The 23,440-nt window shown below is 41.9% G+C and overlaps 1 protein-coding gene across 1 annotated transcript in view; it reads left to right on the forward strand.

Annotated features, from left to right (window-relative positions):
* The first annotated feature begins 1,905 nt into the window (after window positions 1-1,905).
* cntnap5b (contactin associated protein family member 5b) overlaps window positions 1,906-23,440 on the forward strand; it is a 75,388-nt gene continuing 53,853 nt past the window's right edge. Inside the window, exon 1 of the mRNA XM_076302525.1 lies at window positions 1,906-2,086. Within this exon, the coding sequence (XP_076158640.1) occupies window positions 1,906-2,086 (181 nt within the window). The remainder of the gene's footprint in view (window positions 2,087-23,440) is intronic.

Consider the following 23,440-nt stretch of genomic DNA (forward strand, 5'->3'; position numbering starts at 1 on the left):
GGAAATGAGACAGTGGGTGGGTGTGTGTGTATGTGTGTGTGTGTGTGTGTGTGTATGTGTGTAGGGGGTGTGGATGGGATTTCAGCATCCCAACTGCTTCTGGCGGGAATGTAACGATAGTGTTACATGATCATGTTGCGAGTGTAGGGTCACAGTGATTGGTTTGCACACATTGATGGTTTCCTCTCTGATGTCATATCACATTGCCCTATCTTCTCATTATCACACTATAAGCTGCTCCTGTGTCTATTGGTTTACACAGCTCTTAAGCAGTCACTTATGAGTTATAGGAAACAGAGAGACAGAGAAAGTGGCCATAAGAGGTCCATAAGGTGGAACCACTTGACCAAGATTCCTGGATCATGAAAATATGGAGATGTGTGTTGAACAATTTAATTTTTAATGAATCAAGGAAAGAGGGGATTACAAAAGAAAAGTGGAAGCATAACAGAGAGAGAAAGAGGAAAAAAAGAAAAGAAATGGCATCCTGAATAAGTATTTAATAAGTAAGGCAGTCATTATTAATTCATGCCTATCCCCTTTACCCTTTTGTCTGTGTGTGGCGTCACCTTTGTTGGATTTTGAGGGCACTTGCTTGCTTTTTTCTCTTTTTTCTCTTTCTCCCTTTTGGTCTTTACAAAAGCTGAGCCCTCTGAAGATAAAAGGCCAACTGGCTCAATTTATTATAAAGGGACACACACACACACACACACACACACACACACACACACACACACACACACACACACGCACGCACGCACGCACGCACGCACGCACGCACGCACGCACACAATCACACAACACACACACACACACACACACACACACTATAGCTTGCTTGGTCAAAGGCTTTCATTTGCTACATCTGAATCATGTCTCCGCTCATAGGAAGAGCCCAATCAACACCCGTGGCAGACGGCCTGGCTCATTAGTAGGGGAGGGAGAGCAGTAGCACATTCACATTCAGGGTCTTTGCAAAGGCAAACTGTTTATCGTGTGAGATATGAGGAGGATTTGAGGAGAGTGATGTCTGACTTTAATGAAGTCTCTCTTGAAAAAGCAGGCGACGTGATCAGCGAGCATCAACTTAGGTCTCCAGAGAGGACTGGACAGGAAATTGATCTTCACAAAGACGAAGGGGAAAATGGACTCCGACTCCCGACTATGAAAGCTGATTTTGATGGTTCATCGCATAATACACATGGTGAAAATGAAAACTGACAAATATAGAGAGAGGTGTCAAATAAACCTTGAACTGCAGCTCTAGGAGACTCCCTTGTGATTCACCAAAATGGAGACTGACATTTTCTCCTCTACATTCCATTTTTACACACAAGATGGTGGACGGAGACGTGCACGCATGTAGCCTGGCAGGTGCTGCGTGTTGTTTATGCTGTCTCTAAACCATCTAAGACCAAACTTTCACTACATCACTGGATTATAGTTCTATATGTCGTTGCGCTGTTGTTGCTGTCTGTGCAACATCGTTTTAGCAAAGAAAACACCAGTGCTGGCAGCAGCCAACACCTGTTGTACAGTAAACTCAACATCAATGGATACACAAAGGTGTCTTCCACATCGCGTGAAATGCCTTCTAACTCACGCCATGGGCTCGTTCAACTCACCTTACTATTACTCCTTGCTGGTGATGTAGAACGCAATCCTGGACCGCAACGTACAACGAAAACACAAACCGGCGTCCTTCAAGGCGCCCTGTTTGCAACTCTCTTCAACAACCTGTTCGTAGCTAATGCTAGGCCCGGACTGCCACTGCCCTACACTTCCCTGGCGCTGCCAGGACTGCCCCTGTTCGCTATTCGATCAATGGCCTGTCCCTACTCACCCCCTCTGCTGCCGTGGTTGTCTATACCGGTTGTTGGCGGCTGTTCAGCGGAGTTCGCTCAGATGGCGTCGTCGGTGTCCACAGGCCCAGGGCTACGGGCTGTGGTGGAGTCTTCTGAGGTGGCGTTGGCCACTGCTGCCCCGGAGCGTCTACAGCTGAGGGCTATGTCTAGCCCGACACACTCCAGCAACATTGTTAAGGAGGTTATCTCGTTGCAAGAGGCGAATATTAACATCTCCAGTGGTGAGTCCCGAAACATACTGGACCGTCATTGCACAGGCCTAACACTGACCATGCCTTCAATCAGACCTAGGAATCCCGTGATAAAAAAACATCGCATCACAAAGTTTTTCCAAACGCTCAATCAGGCTCGAACTGTGTGGGACCCTCGACATTTAAATATTCGGAGTATGGCAACCAAACGTGAACAACTGGAAAACTTGCTTGTAAATTCCAATATTGACTTTCTTGGACTGTCAGAAACTTGGTTAACTAGTTCCTCCGCGGATGCCCTTGTTGTTATGCCAGGGTATGATGTTTTTAGGAAAGACAGAGACCAGGGAAGGGGAGGGGGAGTTTTATTATATGTGAAAAGTACTATTAAATGCAAACAAATTAAATGGGAAACTGACATTGAATGTGTTGGGGTTAATATCTCACTCTCAACTGAAATGGCATTTACTTTAATCTGTCTATATCGAAAACCAACAGCAAAGCCTGAATTTTATGATCAGTTAAAGAACCTCCTTCATAGTTTGGATTTTAACAAAGAGGTTATATTTCTGGGGGACTTTAATGTCAATTGGAGTGATAAGAGTGGAAGGAAAAAGCTTAAAAACATTACCGACTATTTCAATCTTACACAGTTAATTGAACAACCAACTAGAATAACTAATCGGTCAGAAACTAAAATAGATTTATTGTTCACAAATAGACCAGAAAGAATTACTAAAACCTTTAATCTAATGACAGGGCTGTCAGATCACAATATCATTCTTTTTGCCAGGAAGCTAAAAAAACACCGTTTTCATTCCTCAGAAACATCTGTATGTAAATATGAATCAGTTCCAACTAGTCAGCAGGAAAATCTTGGTGTAGCACTGAGAGAGATTGAATGGGACGGGGTCCTCTCTAAAGGAGACCTGGAGAGTGACTGTGACCAATTCACCTCAACAATTAGGAAAGTTATGGGGCCCTACCTCAGAAAGCAGAGCCAAAAGAAACGCAGGGAAACACTGCCCTGGCTTAATGAAGAATGTAGGAAACTTATGAAGGAAAGAGATCAATTACTGAAACAATCTTTAAAATCAGGTCTTACAACAGACAGACAAAAATTTACCTCATTAAGAAACAAAGTAATAAAAAGGCTAAGACAAACTAAAGCCAACTTCTTCATTAACACTATTGAAGAGGCAAGAAGAAATGGGAAGAAGATATGGCAAACCATCAACAAGCTGATTGGCAGAAAACAGAATCATAACAATAAAGAACTACAGTTCAACCATTTTATCTCCACAACTGAACATCTTCTTTCTCGACTGTGTTTATGAAATAACCCAACTTTTTAATTCATCCAGCTACTCTACTTGCCCCATTAATTATACACAGCCGATTTTCCACCTACAACAAATAACTGAAACAGGAGTAGCAAATATCATCAGTGGCTTAAAAAATTCAAAGGCCATGGATATCTATGGCCTTGATACAAATTTCTTAAAACGGCACAAAGAGACCCTTATACAGCCTATTACATATCTGATTAATCAGTCCTTAAGTCTATCCATTGTGCCATCTGCATGGAAGATGGCCCTGGTCACACCCGTTTTTAAATCAGGTGAAAGGTCAGATATGGCCAATTATCGGCCAATCAGCATTTTGCCTGTAGTTTCCAAAATAGTTGAAAAATGGGTGGCTAAATTACTGATTCAACATCTCAATAAAAGCAATAACTCACTTCACCCTATGCAATTTGGTTTCAGGGCCCATCACTCAACAGAAACAGCCAATTGTTTGTTTTTGGAAAAGGTTAAAGGCTACCTAGATAGGAGTTCTTATGTTGGTGCTGTCTTCCTAGACCTCAAGCGAGCTTTTGATACTGTTAACCATGAAGTTCTCCTATCTAAACTCACATATTTTAATTTCTCTGTGCAAGCTCTCAACTGGATGAAATCATACCTGTCCAGCAGAAAGCAATGCGTTTGTATTAATGATTCAAAGTCTCCACTCTGTGAATTTCCAGTAGGTGTCCCCCAGGGCTCTGTTTACACTTGAATGTTTACACTTGAATGATCTGCCAGAGGCATGCAAAAATGTTGATGTCCAGATGTATGCAGATGATGCTGTGATTTTTGCACATGCTAAGAACTACCAAGAGATAGCATCCACACTTACAGCTGCAATGGCTCACATTGATGACTGGCTCACCAAGTCATGTCTCTACCTAAACACTAAAAAAACAGTCTGCATGGCGTTCAAACAAAATATGAAGGTGTCACATTCCAATGTGTTCCTTAGAGGTCAGGAGCTTGATTTAGTTAGTGAATTTAAGTACCTTGGGGTCATATATGATTCCAACTTAACCTTTAAAAGTCATGTAAAAAAGGTGGCAAATAAAGTTAAATTCAATTTGCTAAATTTTAAGCAAGTTAGGCCATTTCTTGACACCAAGGCTGCCAAGTTGTTTTTATATACCATGATATTTTCACATTTTGAGTATTGTTTTATAAACTGGTCATTTACCGGCATAACTACTCTTAAAATCATTGAATCGCTATTTAAGAAAGCCATAAAAACTTTTGATAAAAAGGCATTGTCATTTCACCATTGCGATATCTTAGAGAGACATACATTTTTAAGCTTTAACAATTTTAGACACTTTAAGTATGCGTGTTTGGTATACAAAGTGCTGCACAATCATGCCCCCCCTCCGCTGCATGGCTTTTTCCAAAGACTTGGAAGTGGAGGTAGTACACGGGCCTCTGTAAAAGGGGACTGTATAATACCATTCAGACGCACCGTTTTTGGCCAAAACGTATTGTCAGTAGTAGGAGGTAAACTATGGAATAGCTTGCCTTCCCAATAAGAGAGTGTCCTACATATAACACCTTTAAAACTCACTTAAAACAGTGGCTCCTAGAAATGCACTCACTTTTAACTGCCACACATGTAATTTCATCACCCACTCAATTTTACTATCAATTGAATGTATAGAGGTGGATGAATTATGTCCTTGTCTTCATGTATTTCTGTTTCATTTTGTTTGTTTATTCTGTCAATGTACTGTATATGTCACCCTTATGTCCTCCTTGTCTTCATGTATTTCTGTTTTGTTTTTGTTTGTCTGTTGTGTTCTGTTTATTCTGTTAATGCATATGTCACCATTATGTATTTAATTTTACAGTGTGTTGTCCTATGTCACCTGCCTAGGGACTGCAGATGAAAAGTAGTTCTTTTTACTAATTCTGGCATATTTACATGGTGTTTATTACACAATGTTCATTAATATGCATTGTCCCTATCAAATAAACCAAATAAACTAAACCATTTAACTCTATTTAACCTGGAAGTCTAGTCTAAGAAAGTCACTTCAGTGTGCAAACAAAGGATAAAACGAGAGACAACCTGAGGATTCAAGTATTATGGTTTGACGTCTTATATCTACTCATATGTCTAAGTGTCTAGTAGCAAAAAGCACACCTTTGGATCTGAATGTGCATTATGCATTAAGCATTATGGTCACACACCAGCAACACACAGCTTAGTTTATGGAGCCATCACTGTGAAGGTAGATTTAATTCTGTGCAGTTTGAGGCAAAGATCATATCACTTGCTTTCCTAAATGACCTTTGGATTTTAATGCTTTAAAGCAGGGATCTGGATTACTTTAATCCACTCTTTCAGCACATGTCAGCATGGCCTGTATCTACAAACAGGGATTATTACTCAAAAAGTGTATTGTTTTACATTAAATCACATCCTGTTGAGTCCATTCAGAGCTCAACTAAAATCAATAAATACCATCTGATTTCAGGCATCCTGGCAGGGATATGGCAATGCGCGTGGACAACTAGCATCAGACCGTGGACATCTAACATCAGACCGTCCTGGTGTCACGTCAACACCACATCTGCACTAGAACGTCACACCATGTCCTGCTTGACTTATGGTGTTTGGGGTATTTCCTCAAGATCGTATTGCACGTGTGGAGAATGTGGTGACTGCCGTGGCATTTGAAGTGTGATGGCGTAACAGGCTATGTAGATTAGGGTGGAGAAAGAGAGACGCGGCCGGTCACTGACCTTGTAACACCGTCATCGCCACCCAGTGGAATACAGTTCCTCACATCCCATAACACAAAGGTAAAACAGGTACAACCCACCTCTGACTAAAGTCTAAATCCCAACCTATTTAAAATAGGGATGGACCTGTTTTCACTTAATTTGCCCCATGCAGAGTTAAGACTAATGTCGACATAATCCACGTGTGACAGGCTAAACAACAGAAATCAGTACCGGGATACTATTTCTTATCAGGGTTTGCGTGAGCAATGACGGTATAGTATGATCTTGCATGGACTTACGAAAATGAAAAGAATGAGATTTAGAAATCCAGCTAAGACGGGATGTGGGTGTCTGAACACGCAACACGTATGTAATTCTCTGAGGATAATGTCATTGCATGCATACATTTTCAGTGATAGTATTTCACTGTTCACTATTACTTCATGTGTCTCATCCAAATATAGCGTATTATTAGATTAGATACACATCCCTTTTGTGAAGTAATGTCCATGCCACCAAGACGAGAAACAAAAGAAAAAATGTATAATTGCTGTAGAAAATCGAACAAATGTATGAAAAACATTCCACTATACAAATCAGTCAAGGACAAATGCACAGCACGCACGTCGAAAAGGAATTCCAGGGAGTTTGGTGATAGGAGTTAGCGCTGTCCATGGTGCTGAATTAACGCTGTTTTTCAAACACTGCTCTCTCTCTCGCTCTCTCTCTCTCTCTCTCTCTCTCTCGCGTCGTTTTAACAGTATATGCTAGTCCTCCACCCCCCTCTCTTCTCCCACCAGCTTACAGGTTCACTTCATATAACTTGTGATAGGGACAGGACGGACGGCTTCGCGCAGGTTGAATGAGTGTGAAGGTATTTTGCTGATTGCACGGAAAGGGAACGCTACAGCAACCAATAGCGTGTGCTCGCTCGTCTTTTTTTTTTTTTTTAATCTCCTGAAAATCCACCCACCTCAGAAATCTGTTAGAAATGTTACCATCAGCTTTTCCCGGTGAGAGCATGCCCCTCTGAACAACGTATGTCTTTAAGAGCATCTACGGGGGAGTGTCTCCGTTATTTCATCACTAGCAAGACTGGCTCGGGGCTAGCGCACACAAACCACTGGAACTAAACCTTTGGGAGACGACGCACTATTGGAGCTATTTTCTACAAACCAAGGATATAGCGCGACTTGGATAAGCCTCGTGTTATGCGTAAAGATGGATTCGCGGAGTGTGTCCTGGCTGTATGCATTTAGTGTGACGATGCTGTCCGCTTTAGGTTCCGCACTGGCAGCCAACAACTGTAAGTAACTCTGTGACATGTTTGATGTAATTGCTGATGTATGTTATGTAGTGGTGTGAGTTTAAAAACAATACAAACTGTATATTACGGTACGTACCCTTGCTGTAAGCCAAAGACACATTTACCATGCGCTAACATCTATGAATATACCGCGTTACAACATTTATCACAGATGGAAAAGTTAAATTTGTGCGTGGCTTGCTTTCGAGCTCTAAAAAGATAAACTGTGCATGAGTCTCTTATTGATACCCGTCTTCGCCCATCTAAAGAGACGAGCCTTCTTATATATTCCTTATTCATGCCTGGTGTGTCACAGGGGTGCTAGATTTAATGAGGGCACTGGCAACAATTCCAAATTGGGCAGTTGTCTGAGGGACAGACCCGGTGCAGACGCAGGAACACTGGCCTTTTGGAGTGACCTTAAAAATGCAGCCTCTGAAGTATTGGATCTTTGAGTGTTGCGCAGACATCCGTCTCTCTTTCTCTCTCACTATTGGGTGCCCTCTCTCTCTCCCAATATACTTCCAATATACTCTGCTCTCGCTCCTTCGCTCTCGTTCACCTTCACGTTGTAAACATGATTGATCTGGTAAAGTTCAATTAAGTGTAGTCATTCCATTGAATGACAAGTAGCTCACGGCAGCGTTATTTACAACGGACTTCTCTGAACTGTGCAAGACGGTATATTGTTATTTCACATTTAAACCTTGACAACAGCGGTTTGCCTCTGGCTTAACTTATTTATAGTCCCGCCAATCCAGCCAGCCATAGAACCATATCATTAGCTACGCTTCAAACAATACTGTCCTGCAAGTGAAACCCGGCTCAGTCTCTGAAGAAATATCTCATAGGCAACCATTCTGAAGGCATATTGCTATGTGATTTTAGACACCTTATATTGTGTCGCATTACTCGGGCAGTGTCGCTAGGGTACACTGTCTCCCCGCGCACGCTGAAGATCGATCCAGTAAGGTTTCCATTCCCGGCCAAGAGAACGCCCCCACAGTATTTAGGCAATGCATGCTAAGTTGATTTTTGAAGCAGAACATTTAATATTCCTCGGTGATATCGTTATTGAGAAACCAGATAAGCGCACGACATCCCAGCTTGTAATGTCAAGCATTTCCAGCCGTGCCCGTGTGAGGCATACAGATATCTTGAGATAAATTGAGTGTAACTGTTTCAATCGAGCGTGACAATTCCCACACGTCCATCCCACATATCCGTCTTAACTTGGCTAACAGTGATGAATTCCCCATCCACCGGAAAACATCTTCCGAAAGCAAAAATCCTGCGTGACACTTAAAGGCCCAGTGATTTGAGCCAGTGTGCCAAGTATAAGCTACCTCAACATATTGTTGAAATGCCTGAAGTACATAAAAAAAATCTAATCAACAAACACGTGAATGCGTTGTTACGTAAATGTTTGAAGGCAGAAATTAGGCCTAATCTGTGGCCACCCCCCCCCCCCCATAATGAATTCCCAGATAGCAAAGGAGCGTTGAGGGGCGTTGAATCCACGTTTGTTTGAAGCGGCGGAGGTTGATTCAACGTGGATTCAACGCCCCTGTGCTATCAGGGTTATGTTTTCTCCAAAGCCATACCACCAATTCACACAATTACTACTTCAACAACACAGACAAAGGCTTAATGAGCATACATTTCCATAAAGTCATGCTCTGTCACGAACTATGACCACTGGCTAGAAACCATGGCAGGATCTGGATACTCTGTTAAGCCACGAGCACCAAGTTCAGCTGGCCATCCAATAAATAGCTGTGTTCGTGGAGTTGCTACTTGCTTTGATGATTCCTCTGGGTGATTTCAGTACTAACAAAGTCATACATACAGTAATTACTCTGGGATCTTGCCACAGAAGCAGATGTGCTGTCATTTTATTCATTTACTTTTTTTTCATTTTGCTTGTTCTTATTACTTAATACGTGTTTGTTGTGGGGTGTGCTGAGCACGTAAGGCAGGCTCCCCCTCACAGGTGCTATCTACCACAATGTGCACAGTGTCTGGAGCATTTTGAAAAAGATCAAAGACTCTCCGCTGGCCTTTTTGCATGTCTAATTATGCGCGCTCGGTCTACATCCCACCTTTCCAAAGCGTTCAGACACACACCGACAACTCGTGAAAGCTGCAAACGTTTCATCATCTGCATTTTGCACTGCTAATATTTAACTTGTTTCACACAGCACGCTCACACCCACACACACACCCCACACCACTCCAATTGCTGCCTCAAAATTGTGTTAAATATCTTGACAAAGACCTCATTTCAGATTGTAATCAGATAATGAGACCTTGAAAAGGATTTTCAGACAAGCTCTGATTCTTCAAGATGAGACAGGCTTCAGAGCAGATTGAGAATGGCATTGGCTTGACATTCTCACAGAGGAAAAAAACACATTCATAAACAGTTTTAAAAGGAGATATTGTCACTTTAATGGTGTCCTTTCATACTGCAGGCTTTTCAAAGAGTCCTTCTTAACCGGTGCCAAGACAGCGGCCAGTGATGGACTGTTTGGGACGGCTGCTGGGCTCTGGCATTTTTTGTTTATGACTCTTCCAGGGAGAGTGTGTGCGGCACGGAATGTAAAGCGCATGGAACAGGATGAAAATCACATCTCTGTGCCGCAAAAATGGTTTAGTCTGTGGCCTAGATTTAGCTTTGATCGTGCCAGTCTCGCCTGCCTGTCTGATGACTTTGCGGGTAGGAAATCAAATACCCTTTTTAATTAACTTCTCAAACAAGTTAAGGACCAACCGAGTTATCACACTGCAATGTGACAAAAAAAGTTGTGTTTGCTACTTTGTATTTTCACAGATAACAGTCTCGTAGAATAAAGATATGTGCAAGCATGATTGTGTGTGTGCTTATGTGTGTATGTCTTGAATGTGTGTGTGAGTGTGTGTCTTGAATGTGTGTGTGTGTGTGTGTTTGTCTTAAGTGTGTGTGTGTGTGTCAGAGAGAGTGTGTGAGAGAGAGTGTGCGTGAGTGTGTGTGTGTGAGAGAGAGAGTGTGTGTGTGAGAGAGAGAGAGAGTGTGTGTGTGTGTGTATGTGTGGAAGTGTGTGTGTGTGTATGAATGAATGACTAAGTGAGTGAGGGCATTCACATGCCTGCAGTGTTCCGAGGGAGCCGCGGGATTGAATGGACCGTGGCCAGGGACAGAGTAATATCTCTGTCTCTCAGCTAGGCTTGCCGCAGGCTGCTTCTTCTCCCCCAAGTGGAGTGGAAGTCATCGCCTGGCCACTGGATCACTTTCCAATCCAATAACTGTCTCTGAGTCGGCAGCACAAGTGTCAAATGGATCGCCGGCTCAAAAAGTGGACGCTGTGCTGTGCGGGCGAAAGGGTCTACATGGAGGAAATTTGTGGCCCGTTTCCTCTCATTACCCAGGCCTCCTCTGCCCACTCCAGCGCCCATAGAGCCCAATAAAGGATACACTTGCTTGAATTGTTTTGTTTTGATCAGGGGGGTCATTCACAGTACAGGAGGAGGTGCTGCCAATACTGAAGAGATGTGCTACAGTGAGCATGAAACAATGAGAAGAACACTGAGAGGTCCTCTAATTCACATCAGGGGACTGTTTCTTTCTTTCTTTCTTCTTTCTATCTTTCTTTCTTTCCATCTTAATTTCTTTCTTTCATTTATTTAGTTTTCCTTTCTCCCTCCCGTCATTTCTCCTTCTCTCCCCCACCCTCCTCTCTCTCCCCTCTCTCTTTCTCTCTTTAAACTTCTTCTCTCTGTCTTTCTTCCAAATGAATCATACCCTTTCATCCAAAGCAACTAACAGCATAGCCGTGAGGTGTAACACCCATCAGTCTATATCCTGCCTGCCAGATTAACCTCTGAGCTCAGCACTAACAGCAAACACTCTCACTCTGCATCTGTGCGCGTGATGCCCCCCGCCGCCGCCGCTGCCGCCTGCTTTTGTCACATTGTGTGTAGTGACACAGTCCCAATACCAGATCCAGAGTCCAAATAAATGCGCTCCCTAAAGTGTCGATGCAAATGAGGCGTGCTCAGCTCAGCAGCGCTGGGGTGCCCATTGGATGCCCGCAGGATGCCAGTTTGGGCTGCACCCAGCTGGCGCCGCATGTCCTGCAGGTATTTGCTGCCACCACTACCCCCACCCCCTCACACACACACACACACATACACACACGCACGCACACACATACACAAACAGAAGCACACTCTCCACCTGATTTAAATAATTACTTCTCTTTCCTGGCTCCAGAATTAATTGGATGAATCAGGCAGTTGTGTGTGTGTGTGGTGGGAGTGCCGGCCGAATACTCATAGAGAGCCCCCCCCCCCACTTTCACCCAGCGGTTGTACTGCAAGCTAAAGCCTACATCCCCAAGCACACACACACACACACACACACACACACACACACACACACACAAACATGTACACATACACACATACCATGCACAACAGAAAACAGCAGCAGTTGAATGATACGGCCCAGATCTTACGCAGGTAATAAAAGTATCTCAAGCAAGGCCATTTTTTGTATTCAGTGTACGGACATGAATAGGTTTTAATGGAACATATATGAGAAAAACTGTTCAGTTTCAGAATCTCTCTCTCTTTCTCTCTCTCTCTTCAATCATATACTGACTAGCATGAATCACTCTCCTCACCACACAGAAAACAGTTTCAAAAGAGGGTCATATCTCCATTTTCACCTGCAACACATGCAAAGCATTTCACCCCCCCTACCTACCTCCGCTTCTGTCTCCTTGTTGTCCTCTTTGCTTTGGGAGAAGAAGAACATGTAAATGCACTCTTCCCTGTTTGATCATTACTCCATATTTTAGATGTAACATCTTGTAAACAAATCTCCCTCTGATGCTAGCAGCAGAGTTCGCAATGTACTTACTGTTTATTCAAAGAGACAGGATGTATTAAAGACATTAGGGATAAGAGTGAGTCTGTGCAATATTTCTCATCCCACCCCTATGAAAGACATGTTAACCTAGAAACCAGCGGCCTCTATATTTATCCTCATATTGAAGTTCTTTTCTGTCGCTAAAATATTAATGCGAAATCCTCATTTTTGTTCCAAATTCCTTTGTCGAAGGCGTGTATATTCAAATTGCTGTCGTCGGATACTCAAGTACGTGTTAAGTGGGGCAAGCTCTGGAATAATATCCTTGCATTGACTATATTTGCTTTGCACAGGAGATTTTAATCAGTTCGGACGGTAAATACTGGTCTCTTTTTCACCGGGGGACGTACAGAGTAGTAAAGCAAGCACCATTTCATTTAGCCGGCATCCACTTGAGAGGGATTATGACTTTTTATTTTATGCTCTAGGCTGTAGTGGATAGAGCTAATTTTCTCACCACGGACTCTGGCAATTTGTATTTGAAACAAAAAATTGAAAGGGATACAGGGGCGAGAGAGTGAGTGAGAGAGAGAGAGAAAGAGAGAGAGAACATTTCTTCATTTAGCAGTTGGTCTACATCACGTTTGCTCCTGGTCAAATGGAGGAAAACAATTTTTGTATGTAATAAGCTTTGAAATGGACCTCCGGCATTCGCTAGCTGTGAATAGAAACAGCGCCGTGCTGATATAATATGACTCACTGTTGGAGCTGCTTTTCCTCTCTCCCATCCACACACCCATCCATGCAGAGCGAGGACTGTAAAAGGAGGGCTGCGTCGTGTGCTATTTACACTTACAATGAGGCCCTAATAGCTTCCTTATGGCCATGCAGCCCCTGGTCCAAAATACTGACTAGAGAAGATCTCTGGAAAAGACAAACTCAATGCTTTACACAGAAAGCAGGGGACTATGGAATACAGTAGATGTGGTCCTGTACAGGTCCTGATTGACTGCACGTAGGCCAGATTAGGAGCAGATTACTTTATTGTGCTTTTTTACTGTGCATATAATGTTGGGTCTTTGTTAGGGTATGACTTTTTTGTGATAACTTTTTATGTGGCCGGATGTTGCTGTATTCCCGTATTTTACCGTATGCATGCTGTTGGTTCTTTGTGAGGACGTGTCTTGTATGTGTTTTATTTAAGGCTGTGAGAGCCAGAGTATTTCATCGTATTCTCAATACGCTTGATACTTGAACTTGGATCAAGAGCTTGTCTGCTTTCTAGATAGATCAGAGCCGGATCAGAGCCAGAGGCGTGCCGGATCAGGGCCAGATTTGGGCCAGTTCATGACTGGATCTGGACCAGATCAGGGCAGGATCTGGCGTTTGTTTGCTATCTAGAAAAGAGAGTTCATATCATCATCAGCAGCAGCAGCACAGGCACTTTGTGCATTTGCGCGACGCCGGCCGGCTCCCACGCTCTCTCACTGGCTCACACTGCAGTCTGGACGGAGGCCGTCTCTTTAGTCGACTCGTGTGTGCCGCTACCCCTGCCCCTGCCTGCAGTCTCCTGTCCCTGCCTGCAGACGCCTTTCCCTACCTCCACACGTCTTTCCCTACCTCCACACGTCTTTCCCTGCCGGCAGCTACATTTTCCTGCCTGCAGCCGCCTTTCCCTGCCTGAATCAACAGACGCATCTGCACATGCATAAAAAGCATTTCATTGCCGATGCTATCTCATGACAGGGCAGCTAATAGACCAATCAGGAACATATCAAAGGGGGGGACATTAAAGCAGCTGGGATGATCTATCTGCAGGCCTCAGACCCCGCTTAAACAGAGGTCTGTTGGAGATAACAAATTGAATGTTATGAATATCAATTCCCTGTCTGGCTGTGTCATGATGAGCTGTCAACAGACACTAATGGAGACCTGCAGTTGGTGTGTGGCATGTGTAAAACTCACAGACTATTTTGATAATGGAAAGTAATAGCATTAAAAGAGACTAAAAGTAATTATGAAATGGAATGAGTCATTTTTGTTGTCACAAATGCTTGGATTTACAGTGATTTAACTCGAAAGGCATGACTAATAAAGCAGTACAATATTTTGCACTTTGCGATCAGTTAATCAATTTCTGGGATTGGTTTTCCACCTATTTGTAGCCACTCCAAATTGTCAACAAATGCAGATGCAAATGCAGATAAACTGTAGGTTTGGAACCATTAAAAAAACTGACTGCATCTTAACAATACAAAACCATCACAACAAATTCTTCCTCAATAATGGTATCGTCATGCAAGTGATATATATATATATATATATATATATATATATATATATATATATATATGATGTATCATTTAGTGAAATAAAATAACCAGAAATGAACAGTATGATATATCATTTAACAAAAATAAATAAATGAACAGTATTCATTTTATAGGTTCTGTAGTTCTGTAGACATTTATTTTTCAGCCTGTTTGACACCTAAGTTTAAACAGAACAAATCAAAGTACTCAAAGGTAGTGCCCCCCCCCCTCTCTTTCTATGCAAAGCTCTATGCTCATTCATTTTTCAAAGCATTTGCACGAGGAGTAATGAACCAGTAACTCTTGAGATGATGGCCCACACTCGGGATTCCCTGACGGACATTATTCCATCCATTAGTTAACATGAATGAACCATTAATTTAGGAATTAATAAACCATAAGTCAGGTTAAATGCCGAAGTCTATGGTTTATTAACGTGTTACGGATTATTAATAAATCTACCCAAGCTGAGCACATCACAGCAGTTTTCACTTAACTAATGTCATTTAATGGCATCAGTTAACATGAACAAACCATATTTGAAGATTGCATGCTGATAAACCTTAAATATAAAGTTCAGTGCTTAATAATACTTTGCTCATAACAGTACAGCATGTTGGTCTTCATGGCCAAAACAGATATATTCCACACAGCTCCTATTTACTCTTTTAGCAGAGTACATGCTACATGGCTGCACATGGTACAAAGCAACTTGCAATGCAGATAATGCAAATTCCTTCCCAGTCTCGTGTGTGTGTGAATTTTTATATACTTTTTTGATCCCGTGAGGGAAATTTGGTCTCTGCATTTAACCCAATCGGTGAATTAGTGAAACACAAACAGCACACAGTGAACACACAGTGAGGTGAAGCACACACTAATCCCGGCGCAGTGAGCTGCCTGCTACAACGGCAGCGCTCGGGGAGCAGTGAGGGGTTAGGTGCCTTGCTCAAGGGCCCACTGGTCGGGGCTCAAACCGGCAACCCTCCAGTTACAAGTCCAGAGTGTTAACTAGTGGGCCACGGCTGCTGAATTGCACCTGTGATCAATGTGTTGTTAGCAGTTGCTCTACAGGTGTGTTATTCCCTCGGTTATATTTCACCAGGCTAGTGTTTTTTTTAATGAGATAGGACAGTGGAGAAAGACAGGAAATGGGAGAGAGAGTCGGGGTGGGATCCGGAAAGGACCACGGGGCGGGAACCGAACCCAGGTTGCCGGCGTACGGTGGAGGTGCCCCAGCCAGTCGCGCCGTGGCTGGGGCCATCAGGCTAGTGTTTTAATTCATGCCCATTATTAGCAACAGTTTTGCCAAATATGCATCTATGGTGTAGACTGGGCCTGAGGTGTGTGTGTGTGTCTGTGTCTCTGTGTGTGTGTGTGTGTGTGTGTGTGTGTGTGTGTGTGTGTGTGTGTGTGTGTGTGTGTGTGTGTGTGTGTGTGTGTGTGTGTGTGTGTGTGTGTGTGTGTATCTATGGTGTAGACTGGGCCTAATGTTCTTATTACCTTCATAAAGGAGAGACAACAGATAAATCAGTCTCCTTTGATCTTTCAAAGATACTTTTCTTTGCCCCAAAAATGGCTTTATTACTGACAGTAATTTCCTCCACTGCAAAATTAATGTCAGTAAACAATGGGGTTGTTGTGTTGATACACTGTCTAGATCAGACAGATAAACGTAAGATCAAAGGTAGGCTATATTACAGTAAGTGGAATTCTGTCTAGAGACAGAATCGACCAAATAAATGCCCCCCCCCCCCCCCCATGAATATCATCATAGGACAAAATAAATCCATAACATTACATAAACAACACATGCTTGTCGAAAGGCCTGCACTGTAAGGACTCTGCGTTGGGAACTCATCACAAGTTTCCGTACCAGCAGTGGCTAGTGAACAGATTTCCATGTAATCAAGTCCTGTGTATAAACTGAGGTGACATTAAGAATAGAGGCTGCAAACAGAATGAGTACAGTATGTACAGATTTGTATTCGTACAGTAATAGCCTGGATGTGGAGGGCTGTCCAAGTAGGGTTTTTTTTTGGCTCATGAATCTAAAAAGGAAGAACCAGTCCACTTGAGCAAGCTGTTTTTTCCTGATATTCAACCATTTGGGTTGCTGCCATTTCCATCATCTTACAGATATGCACCCTATAGTTATTGCTGCATTGAATGCATTTCTTTTTTTCTTTTTTTACACTTTTACACCTTTTATCTGGTCTTCAGATGAGGCAACATAGTCATTCCTTCCAGAAGTGTTGGTGCTAGTGCGTTTTTTCCCCCATTGTGTTTCTTGAGAAGAATCAGGATGAGTTTTACCGCAAGTCTTCATCAGATAAGAAACCTGATCCACTCATGCTCAGTCTTGCATCATCCGCACAGCTCCTAGCCAGCCAGCGGAGCAGCAGCAGTCAAACCAGGTCAGATTAAATTTGCACAGGCCGTAAGCTTGGTGAGGAAGTGTGGCCGAGGAACTCGCGGTTAATTAACACATCGTAATGAATAACGTCTCCACATTTCCTTTACCGATAGATATCCGATTGTACTGCGCAGCTTCGATCGAGAGAGAAACAAAAGAGAGGGCGGGGGAGATGAAAATTGAATGTGTTTTCTCTTCTTCTTAATCAATACGGATAGTCGGGTTGCTGTGTCTCAACCAGTCATTTTATCCTGAAAAGCTGCAGGCAAATGGAGTTAGGGATAGCATTAGCGCGGCCCCAGTCCTCGTGCTTTAATCTGCCCACATGTTGGCAGGGGGGCTTTATCTCGGAGAACATGATTAAACAGATCTTACACGTGTCTGGTGCTGTCACTCAATGCTTGAGTAATTAAAGGGCTTCGATTTAGGGCATGTCCTCATGCTACTTTCAATCAAGGGAGCACAAGGGTCACGGAACGGAAATGATCAGAGTTTGACCTCACATGATCTGAACTTCGACATGAGGGGGTATGACACCTAGCCTGGGAGTATAGGAAAATTAAATTGTGCTGAAGTACATAGACAGGCGGAGCCAGGCTACATGACATCAACAGTATAGGGCAATAGCTCGTATAGCTTTATATGATGATGATGATGATGATATTACTATTGCTATAATCAAACAGATGCAGGCATGAACACACACACACAAGGGGAGAGAGAGAGAGAGAGAGCACTAGTTTGCTTCAATATTAAAGGAATTATCCGTAAGTAAAATGTACTTTAGATCAATTTACGGATGATTGGGAGTACATACGTTGAGTTAACATCCAAATCATGTCATTCGGATATGTTTTAAGAAAGTTCGATGTTACCGTTTTTAGTCAAAACTCGTTAGCGTGGAAGTGAGAAGGGCATATTATTTCGCCGCTACAAAACGCTATTTTTATACCTCTTCTACAGTTCCAAACAACATTACGCTTACGTGGTAGTGAGTAGAGGGTCCCTAAAGCCAAACCGAAGTATCCCGAGGTCTTTATGTGGTTGGATAGAGAGTCCAGAATGAATTTCATCAAGCCAGTACCTTTCCAGAAATGTTGTCATCTTTGCTGCCATCTTTAGATGAAAGTCCGTAGGAGTCAATTGCCAAGTGTGCTCTGGAAATTCACAATTTCGTCGCCGTTAAAAAAAAAAAAAAAAACATAGTCCAGTATTTCTTTTGAAATTGAAATGAAGTTGTATGGACTGGACTATGTTTTTTTTTTTTTTTTTTTTAAACGGCGAAGAAATTGTGAACTTTCCCCTAAAGATGGCATTGTGCATTTTACTCCGGATAATTCCTTTAAGTAATATTACATTTAATTTCTACAATTTTACTACTAGTCATTAAATTACTGAAATAATTTAATCAATGAAATACAAAGGTAAGCATTAACAAAGTATTACAGTTTTTTTCAATTGTTTACACGCAATTTTGAAAACCGTGTTTTTTTTTTTCAAAATATAATCACAGTTATCCAAACACCACACTCAATTTGCATAATTCATAGATTGTTTGCAAAATGACACTTCAGTCAAAACATACACACTTCAGTCAAAACATATACACATATGTGAAAATGCTATTAGTTTTCATTTAACCAACACAGTCCTCAATGATCAGACACTATTGCCGCCAGTTCCACACTGCTGTGATAAATAAAAACATGGCATTTACACTGATAAACGCATACAGTTCCCGACGTGCATCACATGCACGACCTGCGGCGTTTCAAAGCCTACCCTGCAGGTAGCATGCTAGCGATCGCTACAAACATTACGTTTAAAACAACCACAATGCATGTCAGTTCAGTCTACTACATTTATTTATCAACATACATAGCGAACAGTGAGGTACCCACTGATTCAGCTCTATTGTTCATTCCGTAGTAGCAATAACATCACTTTTGAAACATACACAACACTACACTCACGCATCTTGTTTGCCGACTTTCTGTTGGGTGCGTCCGAATACTGGTCCCCTGGGGAAACACGAACCGCATAGGAGCCAGTTCCTTATTCACTGTCCCGGGACAGTGGAAAGTGGGTTGTTTGGCGCGGGGGTGGTGAGTTGGCGTGTGTTTAATTAGTTTGTTATTATTTGTTATGATTGTTGCATGTAAAGTCCCTGTCTGTATGTAAAGTATATGTGTGGCCATTTATGTACTTTGTATGGTAAAATTATGTGTTATGCCTTATGTTATGTATCTGTATGGAAAAGGTCCATAGTCATTCCTCATGTATTACACCCTGTTGGACAGTGAGCTCTACCAATTCACTTTTGATTGGTAGGCCTATTTAAGGGAGAAAGAGAGAGTGGAATGGAGAAGTTGTTTAAAATTAGGGATGGGCAGAACGAGGCTTTGTGAAACAACGAAACGTTCGAAGCAATTGCGCTGGAATGTGTCGAGGTTTCGAAACAATCCGACACGCGTAACTCCATGGTGACATCTAGTGCTTCAGACGAAGAATATAAATAGCCAACATGGAACTCAAGATTTCGTCCACAGCTACGTGGTTCAGTGGTTAACACACTTGCATTCGGCCGGAGCGGCCGGTGTTCGACTCCCTGCTGGTGCTTAGAAATTTCAGACTAGTATATGCCTTCAATAATAAGAACATTTTTATATCTGCCAGTTAGATGTTTTGTTATTTCAGTTTCATAGTAGGCTACATTATCCTTTGGAATATGCTGGAGAGGAAAATGCTACAATGGTTTTAAAATGTAGGCTATGCTTATGGCCCAGGGTTTTTTTTTGGGAACATGTTGTAGGGAAATAAAGGATACATGTGAAGCAGGTTAGACTAATCAGGTACAACATGGGAAACATAAACAACACATTTTTTGTATGTCAACATACATTTTTATTTAGGAATAACAGTTGTTCTGCCGTCTTGGCATTTAATCTGTTTCTTGTTTTTGAATAAACTTCCCCAGCCTTGGAAAAAAATATTTCACAAGGCACACTTGTTGCTGGCATGCACAAATATTTTTTTGCCATCACAGTTAGGTTTGGATAAACCACTCTCCTCTCCTACCAGTATTTCAAAGGGTCAGCTGTTCTTGAAATAAAGGCATCAGTCATATATTTTTTTACTTCAGCTACTATCTAAATATTAACGTCACTAGACTATATCTATCTAAACTATCGCTCACTGTCTGTCTCTAGCCTGTCAATTAATCTATAGCCTATCACTAACCTATCAATCACAAGAATGCACTATAAATCGCTATATCTCTATGTCGCTATATCTCTCAAAATCTCTCTCCTCACAAAAAACCCACAAAGATAGGATGTGTTTGAATGACTTTTAAGCATTCTGGGACTTTGTAATTTAGATCAAACAGGTGTTTACTCGGGTAATTGGCTCGCGCGGCAAGTGTGCCACCTGTCCAAACCAAATTGAAACACCACGAAGCCATGGTCACGTGACATGGGCGTTTTGAACCACACTTCGAAACACTGTTCGAAACACTTGCGTTTCGGAAGCTCGACACTGTTTCGAAACGTCAGCTTCGAGCGTCACATCCCTATTTAAAATGGCAGAGTACTGCGTCAGCTTGCTGTGAGGCTGTATACAGTGTGAGTTTGGAACGCCTATGATGGCCAGTTTTGTTTTGTTTTTCAAAGTATTTTTGTTTGTTATTTCATATATTGCACCTGCGCACTGTAAATAAACCTGCCCCTTTATCACTTAAAACTCCAGAGCTATTTGTTGTCTGCCAACCCTTCAACCACTGTAGTTTTTCTGGACACGCCCATTCCTTAAATGTGAGTTGGGCGTTGCAAAGCCTCTCTCACACACATTGTTATGTAAGGGATAATTTAGATGGCAATAGTGACAAACCCACAACATTCTTCATGATTAGTTTGAGATATACTATAGGGAGAATGTACACAAATAGGCCTACTATAAACCTATCAAGCACTGCACAACCCTGATGCTGCAGACTGAATATTTCAAGTATTTATTTCAATTACAGTATTTCTTACCATAATCAGTTACAGTAATCAACCAACAATGAAATCAATGAAACAAATAAAATCTGTAGACAAATAAAAATTACTGCATGAAGTACATACACTTTGACTCTGAAGAAAAACTAAGCAACAAGAATAGTGTAACTATTCATCATCTCTCTGTCTGCCTATTCCTCTATCTCCTTCTTCTCCTCTTCCTCTACCTGGGCCTCCTCTACCTCCTTCTCCTCTTCCTCTAGCTCCTTCATCTCCCCTTTGAGCTCCCCTTCTCATTATCACTCTTCTTCTTCTTCTAGCTCCTTCCATTTTTGTTGAAGACAGGTGAACTCAACTGTTGCCTTTTATAGCACACCTGAGTGCTGCGTTTTCAAATAAGCACATGTGTGCTTCCACAACTGGTGGATGTGATTATCCAATTCGTTCATTAGTGTGGTCATTGGCGATCCGGGGCTTTGTAATGACAAGAAAGTAACCTCACAATCCTTATCTGTGTCTAAGGTGTGAAAATGTGTGTAGAGTTTTACAAATCACTGTGTGTAATGTATGTTTTGAAAAAAGGGTGAAGCAGACATTGTGTGTAATGTTGTGCTAATCTGTGGAGGTGTTTTGCTCCTTGGAGTAGAATTTTGCAAATTGTGTGGACATTTTTATTTTAGTGTGTAAACAAACGTAAAAACCGTAATGACCTAATGCTATTTCATTTGTACATATTTAGCTTTGTAGTGGTATTTGTATTCATGCATGACTATAATATAGACAGTCATTGGTATGCATACAGTAGATATCACACAGAGATTTCATTTCTAGAATTTAAGGCATAATAAATGTGTTAATTAATTATTTATGTTAACAGACACACAGGCAGACATACAGTAGGCTACATCCCGTGCATAGAGAGACACATACATACACTTTAATAGAGACAGACATACAAACAGACATGCACAGTACATACATACATACATACACAGAGGCATGGAACCCGTTGTACTGTAGAGAATAGATGAAGAGAGTGCAGTGAGCCGCTAGCTCTCCCATTGCTCCCTGTGTTGGTTCAGAGGCGTAATCGTCCACCAATAAAGGCTCGGCGTTGAGTTCAGTGTTCTGTTTCAGACAGAGCCGGACAGTAACGGAGTACATTTACTTGAGTACCGTACTTGAGTACAATTTTGAGGGATCTGTACTTTACTCGAGTATCATTTTTGGGGAGTACTCATGACTTTACTCAAGTACATTTGACAGGCAAATATTGTACTCTTTACTCCACTACATTTCTATCCATAACTGTGAGTACCAGTTACTTCTTCTAAAAAAAAAAGAAAAATCTCAGAAACCCTCAATTTGTTGTTTCCCCTTTCAAATGTGATTGGATTGTGCAGGCGCCACTAATTGGGACAGCCTATCAGCAATCACCTTCAGCTTTCCGTCAAAGTCAACTCCATGGTCAGATTTAGATAAGAGACGAAATCATGGACGAAACAATGGATGAAGATGCAGCAGGTCCATCCCGGGAATGTACCAACCTGTGGCCCCACCTCGCCAGACTATTTCAACTTTATGAACAAGTTAATGATAGTTTTCGCTTCAAGTGTTTCAATTACAAAATAGTATTTTGTATTTGAAATACGTATTTTAAATACATGTATTAGAAATACTGCCCATCCCTGGCAACATGGTAAAAAGATGAAAATGACTTGATTTTACTTTCAATTCCTTTTACATTCTCCAAGGTATTAACATTAACATTTTTCATAACTCCATGTAGGACGTTTCTGTACATAAATGTAAGCACTGTGGCAGTAGTAATGCAATATTTCGAAAATGTAGGCTACTCTTGTACTCTTGATACTCAAGTACTTTTAAAAACAAGTACTTCAGTACTTTTACTTAAGTAGACATCTGACTGTTGTACTTTTACTTGTACTTGAGTCAAATTTAGCAAAGGGTATCTGTACTTTTACTCTAGTAATGAAGCTGTGTACTCTGTCCGCCTCTGGTTTCAGAGCGCATCTGCTTGTCTGTGTTCCGGAGTGCCTGTATGCACATTCTCAAGAGGAAGCCTCTCATTGCACACTCCCCTTATCCACCTGCACGTTAAATACACAGCAGGCAATAACATCTCTGCAACAGATTTGTTAGGAAATATATTCAGCACCGTGTGTGTGTGTGTGTGTGTGTGTGTGTGTGTGTATATATGTGTGTGTATGTACAGTTTATGTGTGCAAGCATGTGTGCGTGTGTGTGTGTGTGTGTGTGTGTGTGTGTGTGTGTGTGTGTGTGTGTGTGTGTGTGTGTGTGTGTGTGTGTGTGTTACCTTGACCGCATGAGTTCTGCAGGTAGCACACTAGTAGCCTCATAGAGGCTGGATAGAGGCTTGCACACCATGAAAGATGCATGTTCTTCCCACAG

This window comes from Alosa pseudoharengus, unplaced genomic scaffold (assembly GCF_046254945.1).
Source record: "Alosa pseudoharengus isolate Yale_2024_CS ecotype anadromous, Long Island Sound unplaced genomic scaffold, YU_APseudo_1.1 YU_APseudo_1.1_scf_24, whole genome shotgun sequence".
Lineage (NCBI taxonomy): Eukaryota > Metazoa > Chordata > Actinopteri > Clupeiformes > Clupeidae > Alosa > Alosa pseudoharengus.